This window comes from Nannobrachium achirus (genome assembly GCF_963921795.1).
Source record: "Nannobrachium achirus genome assembly, chromosome: 18".
In the NCBI taxonomy this organism is placed as follows: Eukaryota; Metazoa; Chordata; class Actinopteri; order Myctophiformes; family Myctophidae; genus Nannobrachium; species Nannobrachium achirus.
This window is the reverse complement of record NC_137825.1, coordinates 32,103,323-32,122,338: the sequence shown is the minus strand read 5'-3', so window position 1 is coordinate 32,122,338 and position 19,016 is coordinate 32,103,323. Positions and strand designations below refer to the sequence as shown.

The 19,016-nt window shown below is 41.4% G+C and overlaps 2 protein-coding genes across 2 annotated transcripts in view; both read right to left on the bottom strand.

Annotated features, from left to right (window-relative positions):
- The window catches only part of LOC308303038 (kelch-like protein 21), a gene marked incomplete at both ends in the record, with an annotated part of 31,656 nt that extends 24,517 nt beyond the window's left edge, over positions 1-7,139 (bottom strand). Inside the window, one exon of the mRNA XM_080747357.1 lies at positions 6,986-7,139. Coding sequence (XP_080603483.1) covers positions 6,986-7,139 — 154 coding nt within the window. The remainder of the gene's footprint in view (positions 1-6,985) is intronic.
- A 5,595-nt stretch (positions 7,140-12,734) lies between these two features.
- Positions 12,735-18,913, bottom strand: LOC308303037 (kelch-like protein 20; the record flags this gene model as incomplete). The annotated part of the gene is made up of 7 exons (XM_080747356.1): positions 12,735-12,908; positions 13,289-13,432; positions 13,866-14,057; positions 14,218-14,352; positions 15,298-15,492; positions 16,562-16,693; positions 18,857-18,913. 7 exons carry the CDS (start codon positions 18,911-18,913, stop codon positions 12,735-12,737), a joined length of 1,029 nt encoding a protein of 342 aa, XP_080603482.1.
- Positions 18,914-19,016: the final 103 nt, after the last annotated feature.

Genomic DNA, 19,016 nt, shown 5'->3' with positions numbered 1-19,016 from the left:
CAATGCTATTCCTAATGGTCGTGTACAATTGATGAAAAGCCATCTGTCTTACAGTTTGGGGGATACTTAGCTCTGGTCCATAGCGTTAGTGGAGTTCTCCCTAACGCTATTGACCAGAGCTAGGGGATACTACGCTACCTTCATTAATTCCTTTAATCTCATAATATATGAAGATATTATCTTCTATAAAAATATAACCCCAAAAACAATCCGCCAGTTCTAGGCAACACAGAAGGGGGGGAACTTTTTTTATTTTATTTCCACACATCTCCTCCAAGGTATATTAATGACATAGTTCAATATTGAAAATGGGTGGTTTTCCTCTTTAAGTACATTTTGATACCAATACTTACTTTCATTCAAGACAGTACATTAAGGAATAGGTCTACTATTTACACTGCCTCTCACTTCCTCACAAAACTGTATGGTTCTTCCTTTAGGCCTACTCTCATTTACTGAGCTTCTCTTGCCCTATTCTCATATATACAGTATCAGTCTCAATCCAACGCCCAACAATAAACAACCTCTCACAACAAGCATTATGAAATAAACGAGTAAAGTATTTTTTCAGTGATATCCTGGCTACTACACAAACTCTACGTATGTATGTCACTGAATGGATTATGAACAGAAACAAGGCTAAAACATGATATGAACATGCATATATTTGTAAACTAACGCAAAGTCATAAACAAAAAGAGAAACTCCTCAAACAAACATACCTCGCTGTCTGCATACACGTCCAAAGGCAATGAGTGAGTCCCAACGTGACCGCCACACACAAACAACAGCAATGAAATGTGATCCGTCAACAAAATGTTAATTAAATCAACGTTTCACTTTTAGACGTTTTAAACTTTAACAACTACCAGTATTATTCTTTCCTCTCGCGTCTTCTCTTTAAAAGGGACGTATAGTGTGAATGTGTCCTCCTCCTCCTGACAAGTAACAACACTACTGAGAAGAGCAGTTCCAGACTCAAACATAACTAGAAAAATATTGTTCCTTCGAAACAATTGTGGGCTCGCTTCAAGCCAGAAAACAATGGCTATAAAAGTACAAAATGTCAAGATCGCAGGCAGTGCTCTCTTTGACGTTACTGACGTCAAAGATTGGTCCATTTTGTTCCAAAAATGTGTTGTGCAAAAGTTGACCCGCTGGTGGCGCTATAACAGGCCAATGTAAGAAGGGTGGTATCTGTTCCTTGACCTATTGGGAATGTGCTTGCAAGATTTCACGCACATTGCAGGCTGTGTTCATGATTTGAGGTGTTTTTGGCTTTGGCCACTTTATCGCTGCTTGCAGCTATATTCATTATTATTTTTTTGTGTGTGTGCACTTCATAGGCATATTAGATAAAGGTCCTTAGATTGTGTGTAGAATGTTTCATGCAAATTGCAAAAAAAAAATCCTAACGGGTTTAAGCGTTTCACAAACTGCTCAAAATGATATAGCGCCCCCCTTTGGCCAATTGGGGTAAGATTGGTTTTAGTGATATTTGGACTAACACTCTACATCTTTGCCAAATGCCATGAACATGTTACTTTGCATGTATGATTTAGAGGCAGAAGAATAATTTGCATAAAACTGCAATATTCATTGAATTTATTTAAAAAAGCATGTTTCAATTTTAAAGAAATCCGATCTGACAGATCTTTAGATATCGGTCCAAAGTTCATGTAAAAAAAGTTTTGTGCACGTGGAGCGAAAATTCCAGAATAAAAGCGGGTTTACGTGTTTTACAAACTGCTCAATATGGCGGAAAATTGAAGGGCGGAGCTTACTTAACAACGACACAGATGTCTTCCGCTTGAGTCAAAGCACGCGTGTAACAAGTTGCATGTCTTCAAACGAAACGAGTCATGACTTATGCCGGTTTGAAGTTTGAATTTTCAAACGCTTCGTATAGCGCCCCCCTTTGGCCGATTGGAATAAAATTGGTTTCAGTGATACCTTGACTAACCCTCTACATCTTTGCCAAATGCCATGAACGTGTAACTTTGCATGTATGATTTAGAGGCCGAAGAATAATTTGCATAAAACTGCAATATTTATTGAATTATTAAAAAATTATATTTCACTTTAAAAGAAATCCAACCAGACAGTTTGACCGCATTGGTCCAAAGTTCATGTGAAAAAAGTTTTGTGCACTTGACGCGAAAATCCCAGGAGGAGATAGATTTTTACTGTTTTTCATATAATTCCGAATTGTGGGAGACCTAAAGGTCAGAGGTCAAAAGTTAGAGGGTAAAAGTTGTTCGGCATGAGGAGACGCATAAGTGTATACAGGTTTCATGGCTGTATGTATAACACAGCATGAGCTATACCTGTTCAAAGATCGCACTTTCGAAGGCTTCCTACAGAGCCACCATTTGGCCGATTGCTGTATAAAATAATAGCACACGTCGCCACTGTAGAACACATTGATGTTTTTATTTTCATTTTCTCACTAAGTATGTAGGAGTAGAAAGGAACCGAAGTTCCCGTCTACTGTTGACTGACTGATAGATAAATAATGACAATATCTAAAGTGTGCTCGCAATAGGCGAGCCCACAAATACTCTGTATCTTTGTAACCTGCAGGGGGAGCTATATGACCAACATTCCAAGAAAGCAGAGCGGAGTCGAGGGCTTTTGTAAAACAGCTTTCTGAATGAATGGATATTATATAATTATGCTCTAACCTCCTCATTGATAAAGCTGCAGGACAGGAGTTAGTAAGCAACGACTGCCTGTCCCATAACTATCTCCAGTGATGAATGATTTATACAGCATTGAAATGAAAATATGGGTATTCTATTAACTGGCAAAAGAACGCATGTATCCTCCTACAGACAGACAATCTAGAGCGGTCTTATCTTGTTGAATAAGATACAGAGTACAGACCAGTTGTTTACAGACTCTCTCCTGTCAGGGGATCAGGAAGAGTCTACTTTACTAGGCTGAGTATCTATACCTTTGATTTTGAACACAAAATCTGAGCCCCATTGGAGGTAGGGTTGCTAAAATAAATACAAATAAAAATTACGTTATTCACATAATTAAAAAATGGGACAGGTTTGAGGGGAATAAAAGAAAACAGGCCTATTTTAGAAATAGATATTCTTAAACTACACATGCTGAATTGGCATATGAAGTAAATGGATAAATACAAGATAAGAAGATAAACCTTTATTACAGATGTTGAATGGTGCATAAATAAAATGACAAGTAGCTTTAAGAATGTCGGGGCAGTGAATCCTTTTCACCACTAGATGGCAGCATAAGTCGGCTAAAACACCACATGTTCTGACCAAACTATGGTTTTGAAACCGCAGACACTGTAGTTTTGTCATACGAAAATGTCATATTTTCAAAATGTCATACTTTCTACACTCATGTCCCTCCCCTTCCATCTCAATAGCAGGCACTGTATAATCTGAGGTGCTGAATGAGTTAAATGTTTACAGCCTAGTAGGCTAGTAGGTTGCCTAGTAGGCAACCTATAGGCTATATTTCCATTTACAACCAGTCCTGTAATAGACATAGTGGAACTGTACCGGTGAAAAGTGGTTCTCTGCTCATCTTGAACGGATACATTGAAAGAGGTTTCTTTCTCCCCATGTTCCATTCTCATTGTAGTCAGATGTGAAGTCACTCTCTATACGTTTTACAATGCAAAGAAACTGCTTCTTGACTTCTTATGTAGTCAAGAGTCATCTGATATACTGAAGCTTTATTTGAGCATATAAAGCATTTTACTGTAATATCCTGTCTACTTTCTTTATAGTCCTGTATGTCACCTCACTGCATTGCTATATGAACAGAAACAAAGGAGGAGGGAACAATTCAGGAACTCAAATAGTCCAGATTAGATTCATATTTTTTTAAGAGTTTCTAAATTATTCCCATTCGTGAAAGGTATCTCAAGTACTGTACTTCAATCACATTTTAGGTATTTTTAATTGAGTAACTTGGGTAGTTCAAAATTATCAATAATGTATACTTAAATCACAGGAAAATATAGTACTTTCTATTCCACTCCAATTATGAGTGCTTTAGTTACTAAATCAGTTTACATTATGCCTGGTCGGCCATCTGTAACGCTATATCGACTGAGAATATGACAGAAAATGCTGAACGTTATTTTTATTTATAAACAGTATCTGCAATTACATCACTGCGTCCCATCCCCAAAAAAATAGCAACAACAGCAGTGGCAACACAGCAGTGGCAACACATAAATGTGTGGGTAGGGTTCACTGGGCATAATGACAACATTATAAGAAAAAAGGGGTGAACTTGAAGAAAAAGGAAAAAAAAGAACAAGACAGATCTATGGTCATTATATAAACTTGTTTTTTCTCTTTCACAAAAGAAAGGCATTACTGTATATGTTGAACCAAGACTGTTGTCCAAATGAAATACCCATTTCCATCTAAAACAATATTGTTTCTAGCAGGCTTCAGTAAAAATGTACAGTATATTGACCCAGGGATAGTCTTTAATTATTTAGTTTGTGTGTGTGTGTGTGTGTGTGTGTGTGTGTGTGTGTGTGTGTGTGTGTGTGTGTGTGTGTGTGTGTGTCTAAAGATGCTATAACTGGGCCTATAGACTGTGTGACTGGGCTTAAAGAAGGAGGTGGGTTGGTAAAAGGATGCCACTGTCCCTGGAAGCTTGGGTTGCCTGTGAGAAAAAGATATAAAAGGTATAACTGGGCCTATAAAAAGGTACAACTGGGCCTATAGAAGGAGATGGGTTGGTGAAAGGATGCCACGGGCCCTGGATGTTGGGTTGTCTGTGTGGAAAGGCTTGTGGATATGGATGATGTCCAGGCCAGACTGATTGGTCAACTTGGTCACAAGCTCCTGAATCTCAATCTGCTGGGAGGATTAGTTGTCCATGGGTTCCTCTTCACATTTCCATTCACTGCAGGGACATCAAGAAAAGAAAGCCATACACAGATGAGTGTGAAAATGCATTAGGACTTCAGGCTTACAGTCACGTCATCAACAGGGGTGGGGAGAGCAGATTTCAACTGAAAGATCTTGGTTGTATAAATGACAACAAAGCACCATGTTAAATACTTTAACTAAGCCTCATGAAAGCTGGTATTATAGTGCCCCCTGCAGAAAGTATTAATATGGCCATGCAGCAAAATTGCAACTTCTTGTCATAATTTTCATCAATCTAATAAGCAATTTTCTTAGACAAAAATCTACTGTCATGGGTATGTACAACTGCAACAAAAATGTAGTTTTACAGAATTCTGGGGTTGAGGGGGTTTCACAAGTTAGTGAACAGCTCCATATGATGTAAAAAAAAAAAAAAAAAAATTAGAACCCTAGAGGAAACAGGATGTGACGTGATCGAGAATGCAGATTTCCATCTGTCTGTCCTTTGCTTTAATTTTAAACATATCTTTGTATAATTGGTTCTCACTAATGCCCATCATAAGACTGTTGAATGAAAAGCTTGTAAAAGTAAATCCAAAATAAAACTACAGCAAAACGACACTTTGCGTCTCAGTGGGCTTTGTATAGTAATGAAACCTGCCTATCAACCTCATCGTCAATGGGGAAACTACTGCCTTTCTCTTCACGGATGATCGTTGAATCAATAAAAAAATTGCACCCGTGCGACGTGAGCGGTGCAAACACAACGGCAGATATCCTTGATGAGTTTACAAACTATGACATCACCGTCAATATATACTGTAGATATGATCTGACAAAACTTAATATCACATCTACACCGAGGTCTTTTCGTCAAGCTATGGGACCACCATTTAACCAAGCCAGAAAGGAGCCGAGTTAGAGAGATTGGAGGAGAGAGACCTGGCCGGCGAGAGAGGAAAGCGATAATGGACAGGTGCCGGGGCCGAGGTCAGGACAGGGACACCCGTGGGGAGAAACAGTTAATCAGGCACCCTATGTGGGGGTGTCCTGTCTGCCCATAGCGGATCTGTCTGTGGGGATGCTGGGAGAGGAAGCCAAAAGAGGGAAGGCCCGGGAGAGACAAACCAGCCATTAGGACATGGTGACCATGGTGGAGCCCTGGAGCAGAGGGGAAGTGTGTGGATATCAGGAGAGGGGTTAAGTCGAGACTTGCCCCTCTTCCGAGATAAGTAACCTCTCTTGCCAGTTGGAAAACTACTGCCTCAACTGTTATTCATTTTACTCTGATTATTACCCAGCCCTTAACTAGACATTTTTAGCCAGTCTTTTATTAATCCAGTCACCGTTTACCTCACTAGTCCTTTGTGGAAAGTTGCATGATATGATGTATTTGCCAGACCCATGAAATGGGTAGGCCTACATAAGCAAATGTCGGTCTGTCCGGTTTTTCTCCATAGATGGTCATGATGATAACATGATGATGACATGCCTACAAAAGGCAGACAGCCTATAAATGTACCATTAAATTTATAGGCCCAGAGGGTTGGCAGAACCGGGGTCTGGCACAACCAGGTTGACCTGGTCTAGTTTAATAGTACCTACAAGGTCTTAATTTTGAGTGCCGTCATTGTGTAGTGTATGAGTAATGTGTCTAGTTAACTTGTAAGAGTGAAGTAACTGATTATTAGGCCTGATTATTTGTTCTCTGATTCCTCAAGCTGCCCTCAATGGATTGATTGCCCACGAATTAGGACATTATTATGTACTGGACAATGATAGATATTACATACTGGTAGATAGCCTGTCTGAAGGACTCCTGGGGTTTGGGATTTATCATTTGCTGTCATGTATTCTGCTTTATTACATTAAACCCTATTTACTTGTGCTCTTGGTTTAGTGTATACACATACATACATACATACACACATACACACACACATTGGTGGGCTTTCCATAGTTCTGAAACCTACGTACCAACCTCATCAATGGGGATCATTGCATCAATTAAAAACATTTTTCTCTCCATCTTGTGAATGACTACTGATGATGTCACAGGTAGGCAGTTTTCTGAACAGGAACAGACTGACAGGTTGAACTTACCTTTCAACCAGACGGTGGTTCTGGGGTGACGTCTGCATCCATGGAGGGACTGAAAGGGAAGCCCCTCAGCTCTGATAGGCTGGCCAGGAAGCCCCTCAGCTCTGATAGGCTGGCCAGGAAGCCCCTTGGCTCCGATAGGCTGGCCAGCAGCAGCAGCAGCATGGGACGGATTGGGATGCTGTGTCTATCCCTCTCCTCCCCATCTCTTTCATCTTAGTGAGCTGGGTCTGAGCAGAGCTTCGAAACTGAACTGAATGGGAAGCTGACACTATCATCACGACACAGTGTGTCTCTTCTTCTCTGTGACGTCCCAACAGGAAACTTCTTAATCATTATATCAATAAAATGATATAAAGTATAAATCAACATTGTGTCACCTTTAGGGTTGGGGCCCCTTAGGATTTTAACAATTCTGGTTCATTAACGATTCCCTCTTAACGGTTCGATTCCTTAACGGTTCCCTTTGACGACTCCTATACTTATCAAACATTGTAATGAAGGCCAAAATTATATCGATTTTTAAAACACAAATTCACTCAGTTTCCAAATGGGCCCGTACAGGTCTGTAACTCAAGAGTTATGGTGGTCCTTGAAATTAAAACGTTTGAGAACGACTGGTATTGTAATTGTAGTCCACATACCAGCTCTTACGGTGTGACAAACCCGTTCCAAATATGATGGAACCGTTTCCAGTTCCTCAATGTTGGATCCAGTTCCTCCGGTTCCGGACACCAACCCTAGTCCTCTTCAGAATCATCATCTTCATCAACTATGGGTTGACCATGATCCCTCCTCAGCTTGAGAGAGACAGACTTGAAACGGGAGCAAGCAGGAGCCATCTGCCCCACAGTTTCCCACGTGTCAGTCTCGTCACAGTAGCACTCGATGTCGAGGACAGGACTACATGAGGAAACAAACAAACAGCCATGAGAGAAATGTCTGGTGTGACAAGAAGAAACCTTTTCCCAGACATTTATGGAGCAGAGGTCTCATACCTATCGCGGTCTCTCCGCCCTCCTAGAACACAGATCTTTCCATCTACCACAGCCACGCTATGATGTGTGCGTTCCACCTGCATGGGGGCACACATGGTCCATTGGTTGGTCTTGGGGTTGTAGCATTCCATCGTATTTTCAACTGTGAGTAAATGGCCTATAGAACAAACAAGAATTAACAGGATAGTGACTGTTAGTGTATTTTATTAATTAGTTTAAGACAAGTGTGTCTATTATGGAACTAAGATCAGAGATGGAAAGTAACTGAATGCATTTACTAAATGACTCTACTTTTAATTAACATGTTTTACATATTGTGTGTGTGTGTGTGTGTGTGTGTGTGTGTGTGTGTGTGTGTGTGTGTGTGTGTGTGTGTGTGTGTGTGTGTGTGCGGCGTGCGTGTGTGTGTATGTATATATATATATATATATATATATATATATATATTCTGTTAGTTATTTGTAGTACTTCTTCCACCATGGATATAGAGCTTTCCATTCAGAACACAAGCAGCTGCGCCATCACGTGGAATTTGATGAGGAGCAACTTCTGTCCCCACAGATGTTTTCGGGTTGTACTTGGCCATCTGGGTCGGGGGCTCACTGCCAATTGGACTAGATTCTAGAATCCAGGAGGACAAACGTCAAAACATTATTCACCGTCAGCAGGAGAAGCATGAATACAGAATACCAAACGAGTTGAACGTTTTCAATGAACCATTATGCTTGACCTACAATATATAAAAAGCACAACCTCATCAATCCCAGTAGGCTGAACCTGACCAATCTGTTCCATACCAATAAAATAGAGCTCTCCATCCAATGGGACCACATGACAGCTGTCAATGTGACCGACACCCTCCATGAGCTGCCAGGTGTCTGTGTTGGGGTTGTAGCGTTCCATCGAGGGTACACTATCATCAGCCACGCCCCCCACTGCATACGCATATCCATCCAGCATCACCAGGTCTTTGGCCCATGTGGGGGTGAGCAGAGAAAACATAACAATTATGGCTGATTTTAACTGTTGTCAAGGAATGGAAAAAGATTTTTTTCTACAATTTTAGATGCTGGACATTTGATTGTGATTTTTTTTATAAATTTATAAAAACTCGTAAATGTGTACAGACGCCTTTTCAGAACCTGCTGATTTAATGAATTTCCATAATCCATATAATTAGATATTAGCTATAAAAGCAACGGATATTGTCTGATATTGTCCAGATATTCTGAAATATGTAAATATCTCGTACTTGCACTTGTACGCTATTTTATTCATATTTTGGCTATTTAGAAAGATGATCTACAGACTAGCTGATGTGATGTGACACATTGTGAGCTCATAGATCTTCTATTTTCTGAAAGAAAAATGTATTTTTTTAATCTTGCCTATGACGACATGCCCCAAATATGGACACCAGGGTTATTAATTTGAATGTGATAGTTTGACAATCTTACTAAAATCTAAATAAAACAATGTGCGTGGCACATTCATGGGAGCCATCTTCAACCATGAGTTGTGGTGAACATCATAGCGCCACATCTCTCTACTGTAATCATCATCATCATCATCATAGAATTGGCCTCCAGCCAAATACAGAAAGGAACCTATGGTGGAAGAAGAGGAGAATTAAAACATGTTACACCTTGATTGACTTGAATATGCATACACAGCTTTACATTTCTTCACATATCTTATCGTCATGTATTACTTATGAAGCCAATGAATTCACCGAAATTCACCAAAGAAACATTCTTTAGTAACATTTAGACAAAAACACTGTTCCCAGTATTCATTTACCAATCACATTGCTCTATGTGAAGGGAAGTGTCTACTCTGCCCGTCAATCATACTGTATTACTGTATGTACACTCAATCACTAGCTGAAGTGCTTTGGGATTCTGTGCAACACTCCGCCTTACTAGGTTTACTGTATGGTGCGGATTGATTGAATACTTTATTAGTAGTTCGCTAAAAAAGGCACAGGAAAGTACAGTTTGATACAAGGTCCGCTAAGAGGATTTAAACCCAGGAAAGCACTATGGCTTGTTTCCATTGGGGTCCTTTGGTTGTTGTTTGTTTACTGTATGGTGCGATACTATAGTTACTCTGTGGTGTGTTGATTCCTCACCTGACGCAACCACAGCATAACCGTATATTTCTGAGGGCAGTCGTCCAAGAGTTTTCCACTGATTGGTCAGGGGATCAAAGCTCCGAACTTTGTGAATGGAAAATGCAGTCCCTTGGATCGCTCCCACTGTCACGATCACTTCAACAAGCAGAGAAGGAGCAGGTGAGACATTAGATTTAAGAGTTGAAGGAGTAGTGGTGTTTTGGTCGTTGAATGCTGTATCACTGAGTGTGGCCGGAATGTACGCATGTGCATGTTAGAACACGCCCCCATACATTCAACGAGTGACAACACGCCAAGTAGTAGCATACTCTAATCAAATGGCTAATTGCATAACAAGTTTACCAGTGAGTGGTGAGTGCACCCCCTACCGTTGTTTCCTGTTGAGATTGGCACATTTCACCCACGTCACTTTACTTTGTCTGCTGACCTCACTCAGCAACAAAATAAACAGAAAATAAACAAAAATAAAAAATAAAACAAGTCACAGAAGGCAAGCAGTGATCACCCCATGTTGGGCACTGCATTGTAGTTTCAAATCCACTACATTGCAGGTGCTTTTTGAGAGGAAATGTGCGACACAGGAACAACACAGGAAATGTGCCAAGCTCAATAGGGAACAACAGTAGATTCACACGACCCGCGAAGTAGAGGTCTTCACAGGTGCCCCGACCCCGAAATCACCCGAGAGACCCGCACAGGGTTCGGTCAGTGTTTTATCATAATCACTCTAAGCCGGGTCAGAATGGCCGCATTTCCCTTGGAACACAGGGCTGTCAATCATTATGTGTATTACCCGAGAGGACCAGTCCTGTGTGTGTGATGTGTGTGTACTTTCTGCTTTTTTTATGCAAACTGTTAATAAAGCAATCATTCAATGTATGTGTGTGCACTGGACTGAGTGTGCTGCTGCACTCTGATCAGGATAAGGAACGAACTGGAGTTCTGTTTAACGTGTGTGCTGCTTTTAGGCTGACCTAGGATCAGGTCAGTTATCCACGAGGCAGCGACATGAATGGCTGTGTAACTGTGAGGTGATTATACTGGTCTAGGATCAGATTAACAGCGGGGGGAAAAAAAGAACTTGGTGCGTGCGTAATGCATGTGTGATGCGTAGCTACTCCTGCTGCCAGGCTGATGAGAAATCACAGTACAACCATGACACAAACAAACCGAAAATGGCTTACCTCTGTATATATAAAATAGCTTAAAAGCATTCCTTTATCCCTGGCTTTTGTTTCAATATTAATATTATAGATTCCTTCACAGCCTTCTTCTACCTGTCAATCATTTAACAGCGACGGCTGAAGTGAGTAAGGGATCTCGGGCGGCACATGAAAGGCAGAGCAGAGGCACAAAAGTTGTTTTAATAATCATTAACTGCTCAGGTCTCTCGGAACCTCGGAAATAAACAGATTTCGGGACAAAATGTCACGGGTTACGGTCTGAAAAAAGAAAGAAAATCGGAATAGGGCGGAAACGGACGAGACCGTTACGGGGCCACTCTGGTTTGGTTTTGTAATTTGATTATTATTTCGGAACAGGTCGGAATCTGACAAAATGTGATGGTCCTTTTCTGACCCGGGCCCATTCCTGTGAAGACCTCTACCGCGAAGCCCAAGTACCTATTCAAATGGCTACTTAAACAGGTTTCCAGCGGTGACTGCATGTGTATGTGCGTCCTCACACATGGCCTCAGTACTGCTTCTGTGCTATTGTTTGAGATTCGTTCAAAGCAAACGTTTTAGTTTTGCTACTGCAGTGCAGTATTTTCTAATTGAATTAAATAAAAATAGAAAATAAAAACTTAAGTAACAATGTAAATGTAGGCTAATTAAGACTAGAATTACATTTAAGACATTGTTTTTTTCCCACCATTACTTCTGCAGTGTGTTGACAACCTTTCTATTCTAGCCTACACCTTTTCAGCTACTATAATTGAAGGCATTCCTTGAGAAGATTTAAAATGTTTCCTACTACTAATTAAAGATAAGATACAGTATGTTCAAATGCTCGTCATGAGTTGACTCTCATGCACTGCATCAGCTGTTCTGCATGCTCACATGCAGAGGCGCGTGCATGCGTGCGCGTGACGTGATTAAATGACGGTCCAGCAAAAAAAAAAAAAACACAATGGTAATTTGTGTGGTTGGCAACCAAACTACTGTATAGTACTTGTCCGACTTTCCGGATAAACTTTATTTTGCCGTGCTACTCCTCACACAGTTTTGGTAGCAGGCACTTAGGCCATATGTCAAATCCACCGGCTTCGTCGGGAGTTGTCTGATTGCATTTTGCTAAGAGATAAGTTGTATAGTTTAATGCTGTCACCGGACGCTGGCACCGACTGTCTGCCGCTTCACCTCCCAATGTATGAATGAATGAATTAACCATTGTAAAGCACTAGAATAGTGCTATAAAAATGCAATTTATTGTGATCAGCAGGTCTGATTTCTGATGAAGAGCCGGTAGGCTCAAAACGTCACATCCAATGGTGTAAAAAGGAACCAAAATAGCGGTAAATGTTTATTAAGCTTTGGAGCATGACCCAGTGTGCAGACTTTTCTGACCTCAGCCCAGAACTTGTTTTTTAGTAAGTGGATGTGCGTGCTTTATTGTTTGTTTCTGTGTTCAGCAGGTACCTGTGGTCCTGCGTGGACGTGCTGTGTAAGAGAAGGGCTGCTCCCCCTTGGCCTCAGATATGAACCTCTGGCAGCCCTGGTGATCTTTCACCACATCCAGACTCTCAACCACAGTGAGGAGGTAGGAGGGATTGATGAGAGGCAGACGGATCTGCTCAAGCACCTTAAAGAACAACAAGTATTTATTAGTCCATCTGGAACAACATCATATTATGTTATGCATATTACCAGCTAGTACCACAAAAGTATACAATAGATGCCAAGCATGTATTGGAAAGTGACTCTATAATAATAATAATAATAATAGTTACCTACTTCATCCTGAGGGGGAAATTCTGTATTCAGCCCAACCCAGCTGATTCACTGCCCACAAGGAGCGCATGAGCAATTAGGGGTTAAGAGTCTTGCTCAGGGACACATAACGACATTGCTACCCTGGCCTGGAATCGAACCAGGGACAACCTTGCATTTAGAAGACCCCTGGCATAATGATAGGCAGAGACCTCTGATCGTTTTACAAGGTGAGACTAAGAAATGACTGACCTTTTCAAAGTTGTGCTTGCGGCTAGGACAACTGTCTAACCACTGCATGGCAGCTTCAAACACCATGTCCTCCTTAGGAACATTAAGATGGTCACTGGAGAGAACCTCTGTCAGTCTTTCCACGGAGAGAGAGAGGAACTCTTCCTATTAGTGGAAAAATAAATATAGTAGATTAGCCGATAAATGGAGAAGACTGTTTCCATACTTCATACTGAAGTCACCTTTGCTCCTGCGAGTCGACATATTGAGGCCAATAATCGATCGTGTCGAACAATTTCATTTTTTTTGCTGCGCAGTTGAGATGTGAGGGGCTAAATGCGCTGCTCGTCCCAAAACATGGCCTCTCTCGTCTTGTCACGCTGTCAATGCTTGTCGTTTCCCTTCGACAACACAATAGTACCAAGGCATATAATATTATCTTGGCTGTCAAGTCAGTGATCCTTTCTGTCATTGAATACTATATTATCATAATGTGTGCCACAGACGAAAAAAACATCTAACTGAACGCAATACTTGCGCCTCGCTTTTCTGACTGGCGCAAGTAACAAGTGAAATGTATGACCCCTCAACCACTGACCTGCTGGTAGATGACTCTGAAGTGTTCCAGAATATAATCCATGCTGTGTTTCTTCAGCATTTCACAGGAGTGGTCGTCGGCACAGCAGTAAATCTCCACACAGTTATTTATGTCCAGGTGACGCCTCATGAAGTCACAGCAGGCTTCTCGAACAGCCGTGACTTCCAAAAAGTTGGATGTTGCTAGCAGGGCCTAGAACAAATGAACAAAATGTTTTTATTAAGACATTCACCTCAAGTTTCTGACATTAGGAAACAAAGCATTAAAGGAAGGAACATACATACAAGAAATAAGTACAAAGGTGTAAAGTGCATCTAATAAAGAAGGTTTATGTAGGATGATAATACATTACCTGCACATTATCAGTGGAGATGGACACCTTTGAAGTATAGGCATAGTTCACCAGCAATCCAATCATGTGAGGTTCCACTCCCCTTATGGTCACCCTTTCCTGTGTGGACTCCACCATGCCAGAGGTAAACATGGCCTGTGCAGGTTGAAAATGTGAATGGTTGGAGTGCCCATGGTTTAGGGCGGCCTTTCTTATTTACACATGAATGTGCAATTGTTTAATTAATTTGGATATAGCATGATGATTGATTTATGTGGAAGCCAAGGCAGACTTAAAATGTCATTCCCTTAAAGGACAACTCCACCCTAAATAACATCTAAGCTCATTTTCCTACTTGTATTGATACAAAATTACTATTTTAGGGGTCTATTAAGAAGAAATGCCCCTGTTGTCCAGTTTCCCCAGCAGAAGCCAGCAGCCCTCATACCATAAAGTGGAACCCATAAGCCTCCATCGCTTTTACACTATTTGTTGCGGTCAAAAGTGATTTTCTTTTTCATGAATGTGTTACTAGTTGTCATTACAAACACATCCATGCCTTGGTTGTCCCATACAAGCCGCCACACACTGCTAAACAGATGTTAAGCTGTTAAGTTGGGGCGGCTGTGGCTTAGGAGGTAGAGCAGGTTGGCCAAAGATCCAGGGGTCGGTGGTTCAAATCCTGGCTCCTCCTGTCCACATGCCGACATGTCCTGGGGTGCTAGCCTGTCACCATTTGTGTGTGAATGTGGGAAGTGAGGATGCTGGCGACGAATGTTTGCTGCTTCACTTCGCAATGTATGAATGAATGGACCATGTAATGATGTAAACTAATAACATGTTCATGAAATAAATAAACATTTTGTGTAAAACAATAGTTTTACACAAAACATAGCATAGAGTTCCACTATAGCATAGAGTTCCACTCTATGCTATGAGGGCTGCTGGCTTCTGCTGGGGAAACCGGACAACAGGGACATTTCTGCCTAATAGACCCCATGGACAATAGTTTTGGATCAATATAAGTAGGAAAATGAGCCTAGATGTTATTTAGGGCGGAGTGGTCCTTTAACAACAGCAGGTCAATAAAAGTGTGTTTACCTCAAAGTAAGGGCTGAAGGAGGCCAGTACATAACGATGGCAGGGGACCTCCTGTCCCTCACAGCACAGAGTCACATCACACAAGGTAGTGTTGAGACGCAGCCTGTTGAGACCCTCCAACACCTTGTTGGGATGGTTGGAGTCCACAAACACCTCAGCATCCAGGGAGGATAGAGGTGCACTGGTGCCATCCTGCTGAAGTGTGTAACGACAACATCATCCAGAGGGAGATTTGTAATTATAATCAGAGAGAAACTCGTATTTATTCATGAATAAATAAAAACAAATCAAAGAAAGTCCATAAATTAGAAAACAAATGCTTAAGAAGAAGTGAAAATAGCTGATCTACAAGGTCACAACACGGTAGCCTGGCGTTGCTCATACTAATTCCTCACTGCGTGTCGGATATTACACAACACCACCACTACCGCCAGGGGGTGGTGTTGTGCAGTCTGGTTTATTAACCAGGCTAACAACACGGTGCAAAGCGACACGTTGTGTGAGCTTGCTGATCTGCTGTTTTCACTAGTTTGGGTCCGGGCAAACACCGGATTTCTCTTTTGGTTCTTGAAGGTTTGGGAACCAGTGATCTAAAAGTGAGTTTACTCATTTCTCATCTCCCTCTCCCCCTTAAGCCTCGATCAGAGTCGGTACCGCGGTGGAAGGCTATCCAATGCGGTGTAGTCTTTTTGAGTCATAAAACTACAACGTTACGTCATTCCTCGCAGTGAAGAGCTTCCCACCGCGAGTCCTGACACATCTCTCTGTTTTTACTTTCAGACAGATAGGCTCTTCACCCTGGACCAGTCAGTCACGGTGAATAGGACTCCACCGTGACGGACTATGATGGCCTTCACTTATTTTCTGACTTGAGGTGGAAAGCTTTCCACCTCAAATTTGCGGTGGATAGCTCTTCACCGCAGACTTTACGCTCTCCCCCTAACCAGCACCATTCTGCCCCAAACCCCCTCAATGTGGCCCTTGCCCTTCCAATCTGCACCAACCTTTACCAAACAGCCCCAAACCCTCCTAATCTGTCTCCTCCTAAAATGTAGCCAAAGGGGGTGATTGGTGAACACACAGAGATACGGCAAACGCGTCATAAATGCCTTGATAAGCAGACAGAAAAACATACAGACATTCAGCGTGTATTGTCCTCCTGTGCTTGATGCTTTAACGGTCAACACACAGCAGCTTGCACACAACAACGCAGTTGAACATCAAACGCTTTCCACTTGTGAAACACACACACACACACACTCACATGGTCAGTGTCCAGTCTCATCCTCTTGGCAGCCGATGGCGATTCACGCTGGTCGGCAGCATCCATGTTATCAGCCATGGCTGAGGTGAGGTGGAGAGGAGTGGGTCTGAGCTGAGGTGGAGTGAGTCTTGTCTGCAGAGAGAACAACAACATTACTGTTACATGTGGTCACACAGTGAAATACTCAGTGTTCCTTTAACTCTGAGAGGGTACAACCTTGATGGAATGAACATGATTTTCTACATTTTTTATTGCCTGTTGATAACAGTTGATTTTATTCGACTCAGGCTGAGCATTAGTGAAATGAGGTTGTAATAATGTGGTAAGATGTGAACAAATGGAGTAGTGGAGTTATTCTCTCACCCCATCTTAGAAAGCAAAGAAACAGCTTCTTGACCTGTTAGCTAGTTGTTGAACTTGACGTCTGATATATTGACGTTTTATTAAACAGGGGAGGTTTGTTGAGTTTTTTCCAGTAATGTCCTGTAGATGTACGGACTTACTGTTCAGTAAACAGACATAATATATAACTGGGAGCTTCCCAGTGAGTACAGACAGACAGTCTTCTACAGCTGGTCATTGGAGCAGTTTGAGTATCAGGGGTCTTTCTCTGAGTGTTTCTCAGTGAGTGCCAACAGCTAGTTGCAATAAGCAATATGCGTCCTATGCATTGTGGCATTGACCTAGCCGCAAATTGCAACACTAGATTTTTTATAATCGGATGAATCTAGGGTTGCAATACCTCCCATAGGGATCCAATGCATCAAAACAGTTTTTTGCTATCTGATTGTATTAAACGACTTCAAACTCAACAATATTGCGGCTATATGGAAAGCTTGGAGCGTCCTCTTTCTATCTGCAAAGTGTTTGTTTCAGAAAAATCCACAGTAGACATGTTAGGAGCTACTTTCTATCCAAGAAATTTGGTTCAGGTGATAATTTTTTCTAAGTCCACCCCCCAACAATGTTTTGACATTGTGTTATGTTACAGCCTTATTCAAAAATGTATTAAATTCATTTTTTTTTACTCTCCATTTTTTTAATTCTCCACCATAATGTTCAACATCTTGCAATGGGCCTGGTGTACAAGATACACTACACCACTATACCCACTAATACCTGACTAATATATATTGACAAATAATCATACTTCCAAAACGTCAAAGGTGTTCACAATTACAACACCAGAGGCAGCTCGGGAGCGTGTCGCTGTTACTACATGTCTTCTTTTCGACACCCGATTCTAACCCTCACCACCGTGGAGTGAGTCGCTAACCCTCCGGTCGTCGAAATGATGGTCGATATAAACAATTCTCGACATAATGATGAATGATACTAGCCTTGGATTAAGACAGCCATCAGTCTTGAATCAAGGTTAAAATGATACAAACCCAAACTAGTATTTTGTGTACAACAAACCGTCATAAGTCTTAAACAAGAGAACACACCTCAAACAAACAAACACACCTCGGCGACCTCGCACGCTTCTGCACATACGGGAATTGGTCCACTCCAAAAGTGACAGCCGCACACAAACGGCAATGGAATGTGTTCGCAAAAAATGTTAATTAAATCAACTTTTCACTTTTAGACGTTTTAAACTTTAACAACAAGCTGTGTTCTTTCCTCCCGCATCTCCTCTTCGAAGGGATGATGTGTGACAACTAAATGTGTCCTCCTGACAACAACACTACAGAAGAGCAGTTCCGGTCCAGATTCCAGACACAAAACTTAAATACTTTTATATATTTTTTGTAACCTGCAGGGGGAGCTATATGACCAACATTACAAGAAAGCAGAGCTGAGGAGAGCTTTTGTAAAACTTTATGAGTGAATGAATATAAATTATGCTTTAACCTCCTCCTTGATAAAACTGCAGGACAATTAAGCAATGACCTGTCCCATAACTATCTCCAGTGGTGAATGATAGAAGTGAAAGTAGTGTGAAGTAGTCTATGTGGTTATGACAAATGATATACTGCACACAAAGGTTTCATAGTGGAATTCAAACCATGAAGCCTAAATATATCTTTGTATTGCCAATACATTCAAACATTGAACTATTTAAAAAAGAAAAAAAAAGAAAAAAGAAAGCAATATAGGCTATTCATCCAAAAACAGGCAGATTTCAGTGAGTGTTATAATTGAGAACCTGTTGGTCCACTTCTATGACCTCTGTTTATGAACTGAGTGTCTCTGCATAGTAGGAGCTATCCTTATTGTTGAGCCTCCTAACAGTGGTCACTGTGATGGATCATCTGCAGTGTAACAGACAGTGGTCACTGTGTCATGTACCATGGCTTTCTGCTGGTCTTCATCACAGGAATCAACGTTCATCATCATTATCCTCATCATTACAAGTTCTCACACGCACACATCACGCATGCACACACACGCACGAGCGAGCGCGCGCACACACACACACACACACACACACACACACACACACACACAC